Source organism: Propithecus coquereli, unplaced genomic scaffold, assembly GCF_000956105.1.
Source record: "Propithecus coquereli isolate 6110/MARCELLA unplaced genomic scaffold, Pcoq_1.0 Scaffold123, whole genome shotgun sequence".
In the NCBI taxonomy this organism is placed as follows: domain Eukaryota; kingdom Metazoa; phylum Chordata; class Mammalia; order Primates; family Indriidae; genus Propithecus; species Propithecus coquereli.
This window is the reverse complement of record NW_012136414.1, coordinates 3,854,988-3,860,124: the sequence shown is the minus strand read 5'-3', so window position 1 is coordinate 3,860,124 and position 5,137 is coordinate 3,854,988. Positions and strand designations below refer to the sequence as shown.

The following is a 5,137-nucleotide window of genomic DNA, read 5'->3' as shown; positions in this document are numbered from 1 at the left end:
ATGGTTTTTTAAAATGCTATTATAAATGGAAAGTGAAATTTAAAAAATACCAATTGTCTGTGGCTAATATATACAAATATGCAGTTGACTTTCCTACATCAATCTGGTATCCTACAAACTGGCTACTAAACTCACTTATTTTACTATCTTTTTTGTGTATTTCTCAGATTTTTTTTTACATAGATGATCATGTCATCTGTGAATAAAGACAGATTTACTTCTTTCTTTCCTGTGTAGATGTTTTTATTTATTGCCCGATTACATTAGCCGACACCTTCAGTGGGGTTGAATAGAAGTGATGAGAGCTAATATCCATATCTTTTTCCTGATATTAGGGGAGAAGTGTTCAGTCTTTCACCCTTAAGTATGCTGTTTTTGTAGATGCCTCCAATCAGATTGAGAATGTTTCCTTCTGTTCCTAATTTGCTGAGAATTTTTATCAGGAGTGGATGTCAAGTACTTTTTTGTCTATTGAGATTATCATATGGTTTTTCTATTTTAGTTAATTGGTAGGTTATATTGATGTTTGAATTTTAAAACAAGCTTTCATTTCTGGTATAAACCGCACCTGGAAAAGATGAAGTATCTTTTTTATATATTGTTAGACTGAATTTGCTTGAAATAGTTAGACTTTTTACATCTGTGTTCATGAATAATATTGGTCTTAGTTTCTTGGAATGTGTGTGTCTGGTTTGGGTATCAAGGTAACACTGGCCTGATAGACTGTGTTAGGATGTATTCCTTCCTCTTCTATTTTTTGGGAAGAGTTTGTGAAGAATTGTTTTTTGCTTTTTTGTTTTTTTTGATTTGGTAGAATTCAGTAGTGAAGTCTTCTGGGTCTGGACTTTTCTTGGTAGGTAGTTTTTTTTTGTTTTTAATTACTTTTCAGGCCTTTTACTTTTCACCCATTTGTGGGTCTATATTTAAAGTACACTTCCTGTGGGCAGTATATAATTGAATCTTTTGTGACACCTTTAAACATGAAGAAAACCTTACCCACAAGCCCATCATATAATTTCCCTTCATTTTTTTGTTGGCTAGAATTGTATACGCGTCTTGGGCCTACACTAGTCAGCAGGCAAAGGGGAACGGTGGAATCACCATGACTGGCTTAGCCCAGTGCATCTCAAGGTGTGATCTCAAGACCAGTAATAAAAGCATCACCTGGAAATTTCTTAGACACTCAGATCCTTTAACCCTACCCCAAACCTACTGAATCACAAACTTAGAGGGTATGGTTTAGTAATTTCTGTTTTAACAAGCCCCTTAGTAATTCTAATACACCAAAGGTTGAGAATAACTAGCCTGGACTAACCTTGGGGGAATAGGGAGAGGTACCAGGTACTGAACAATTTAGGGGTCATTTAGCAAGAAGGGTGGAAGGGATTATTACCTACACAGATAGGTGCTACATAGTAGGACTGAGATAGGACCTAGGAATATGAGTTTCTACATAATTAGTATACTCTTGATGGAGACAGGATTGTGTACCACATCTAGGGAAAGAATGATATATTGAAAATACTATCAAATCAGTTAAAAGAGACATATTTTAGAATCTCATCTGTAGCAGGAGTCAGCAAACTGTCCCAAGGACAAATCAAGTCTATTGCATGCTTTGTATGGTATGATAGGTTTTTACATTTTTAAATGATGGGGAAAAAAAATCAAAAGAATGTGGAAATTATGGGAAATTGAACTTTCAGTGTCTATAAATACAGTTTATGGGAACACAGCGATGCTTAGTCATTTATATATTGTCTATGATGCTTTTGGACTAGAACAGCAGAGTTGAGTAGTTGAAACAGAGATCCTGTGGCTCGCGAAGCTTGGAATATTTGCTTGCTGGCCCTTTACAGATAAAGTTTGCCAATCCTTGATCTATAAGAATAATTTACTGAAGAATAGTACATTCCCCAACAATCGCAGATAACTGATAAATGATCTAATAGGTGGAAGTCCTATCTAGAACAGTAAAAGTGTGAAAAATGTAGTATGTTATTTCAAGAATATGTGCATTAGAATCGTAACTTTGAAGGAGTATTACTTTAGATTTGTCATTATAATAAGCTTAGTATAGCAAGGTCAATGACTAGAGCCAGAAATTGCAGGAAGGTTGTTCCCTCTTCTCTCCCCCCTATTTTTAGTTAACAGTTAAGTATTCCACAAGGTAAACCTATTTGTACAAGCCTATCATTGAGTGTATTCTAAAATTTGCCCGAGCATAGTATATCAATGAGAGAAAACCTTTGCTATAACTTGCAGTGCCTCCAGGTGGTTATTTCGAATGCTACCCATTAACTGTGTAGTGTTTAGATGCTGAAAGTGAATTCTTCCTAAAACACATCTTTTAAAGCTGTTTGGCTTTAATGAAAAGAAACACATACCAAGGTTAGTATAGATTTGAGACAGGAGAAATATCTGGTTACTTAAGTGTTCAGAGAATCCACAAACAACTGACTTTCACTTGTTAGATTTATTTTTTAAAGTTACAGGTAAGATCTGCCATGTTTACATCTATTAGCCCAAGTTCACATAAGAGATTCTAATGCCAAAGAGAGAGATGAAAATGTTCGACATGTAAAGAGAGATAATAAGATCTTCGGTAACAATAAGCCTCTGATCCCTGACTCTGAAACACACAGTTAAGGGGAAAATCGTTAGACCTTCTGGAAGGTCTCTCCGGGCTACAGAAAATGTCATATTCTACTTGGGAGGTATTTGCCTGTTAAAAATGATTTTTGGTACTTTAATCAAATGTGAGTTCTGTGTCTATAGAAGTTGTTAAATACATGTTGTTTTCTCCCAAAGAGAGGTACTTTATACCTATATCATACCTATAATGTAGATTTCTTTTTTCAAGGTTATACATTGGCTCTTCAAAGACGTTCACCTCATCAGAGAAATCCCTGACTCCTTTGCAGTGGTGTAGACATGTCCTAGATAACCCAACTCCTGAGATGGAAGCCGCGAGACGTTCCCTGTGCTTTAGACTGGAGCAAGGTAATTGTGAACGTGTGCATTTGCATTCTCCAACTCTTGCCGCTCTCAGCTCTGCTGCCGTTGCTGGTTTTGGAGCAGGCATTTCTACTGAAGAACAGGTGCAGCTGTTGCATGCAATTTGATTCACATGTATTACTTATCAGGGCTTCTCCATATAGGGTACATTTAGTTTTGTGCTTGTTTTAAACCAGATTTTTAATTTGCTTTAGTTTGTATTGTAACATAGGAATGCCTTTTTTTTTTTCTATTTTTTTCCCTTTCTACTTGCAAAATACCAATAAATGGGTCAGTCTTCAGTTCTCTGGGGTTGGTAACAAGGTTGCGTGGCTGAATTCTCAGGCAGAAAACTGGGGCTGCATTGGTATCTGAGTGCTGACCTTATTGAGCTGGTTCAGTGTTGAGTTGGATGTGTAAATGGAAGTCCTAACGTTTATTAACTGAGAAATAATCTTCCTGTTATATGTAACAGTAGTTATCTTAAGGAGCCCAACAGAAGTTTAGGTGAAAAAAAAAAGGACAATTAGAAGAACAACAAAAGGAATGAGTAGTCCTCAGTTCCTTGCTATTTTGATGCAGTAGACTACTTAAAGCTGTGATTATTTAGGCTTTCTGCTTGTCTCTTAACCTCTTAGTATCTGTTTCATTATCTAGGAACGAACACTGTTTCTGTTCCATGGACCACCTGCATCCAAGTCATACTTGAGCTTGAAAGTACAGATTCCTGCCCCCTTCAGATTAAAGAATCAGAGTATCTGAGGGTAGGACCAGGGGACTCTGCACTGATAAGTTCACTAGTGTGATTCTTATGCACACTGAAGTTTGAGAATGCTGCCCTGAAGCTCTTGGAGGGTAATGGTTATAAAATATTTGGACGTGATAAGACAAAGTATAATAGGTAACGTTTCTCGAGTTCCTGATTCTGTGACAGTACCTTAAGTTCTTGATATCCTTCATCTTTCAGTCTAACTGTAGTCTTCTGAGGTCGGTAGTGAGCTCACCTTTAGAGGTGAGAAAAGTGAAGTTTAGAGAAGTTCAGAGAATTACAAGGCCAGAGTGGTACTCGGTACAGAGTCACAGCTGGGATCTCCTTAACACCAAAACCCCCTCCTTAATTAGTATTGTATTCTGTTATATTGGCATGGTTGTATGGAAACACCAACAAAAATCTGTTTTAAGTATTTGGGGAAGGTGGAACTAAAGAGCATGTTTTATTAACATTTTAACATGAAATAAATGAGTTAATAGAAAGTTGAAGAGCAGTATAGGAACAAAGGCATACTAGGGTTAAAACTTTGGCCACAGATGCCTGTCTAATAGAGCAGCCATCTGAGCCAAGGGGCTCTAATCTTGGTTTTGTTCCCATTTACCTGAGTGATTTAAGCAGACCATTAAATCCCATTGGACTTAGCTCTTTGAAGGGTTGTATAGATCATCGCTAAGTCTCCATACTTAAATAACCCTTGATTTAAGGACATATATGTACATTTTAATATATGGATTTGGCCTAGTAATCTGAAATAAAATTAAAATGAAATTCAGAATTATAGTCCTTTAGCTCAGGAATCAAGAAACTTTTTCAGAAAGGGGCCAGATAGTAAGTATCTTAAGTTTTGCAGACTACGCAACCTCTGTGGCGACTATTCAACTCACCATGAATGATATCGATGCAAAAATTAATGGACAACAGTGTTGTTCCAATAAGAGTTTATTTATGGACACTGAGATTTGAATTTCATGTGATTTTTCATGCATCACAAAATATATTTTTTTCTCCAATCATTCAAAAAAAATGTAAAAATCATTCTTAGCTGGTGGGTTATTACAAAAGAGGAGTGGACTGTATTTAGGCCACATCTGGCCACCCCTGGTTTAGCTCATTTGCACACAAGGTAGATTTATATATAAGGCTGATTTTGATAAACTTAATGTAAATCATCCTAATTTGGTAGTTGCTTTTGAGATTTTAGACTTAAGTGCCCATTTATCTAATTTTCCTTTCATTGACAAGGAGCTCAGGCAGAATTGTGAGATTGTGAGGACACGAATTGGCATACTGTTTTGTTTGTGGTGTAATCTATTTAAATTTCAGATAAAAGTTTAAGTAGAGAACTAGTTTTTCAAAACCAAAATTAGT

The 5,137-nt window shown here is 36.2% G+C and overlaps 1 protein-coding gene across 1 annotated transcript in view; it reads left to right on the top strand.

Annotated features, from left to right (window-relative positions):
• Positions 1–5,137, top strand: part of SLAIN1 (SLAIN motif family, member 1) — a 114,460-nt gene that overhangs the window by 28,152 nt on the left and 81,171 nt on the right. Inside the window, exon 2 of the mRNA XM_012637769.1 lies at positions 2,864–3,003. Within this exon, the coding sequence (XP_012493223.1) occupies positions 2,864–3,003 (140 nt within the window). The remainder of the gene's footprint in view (positions 1–2,863; positions 3,004–5,137) is intronic.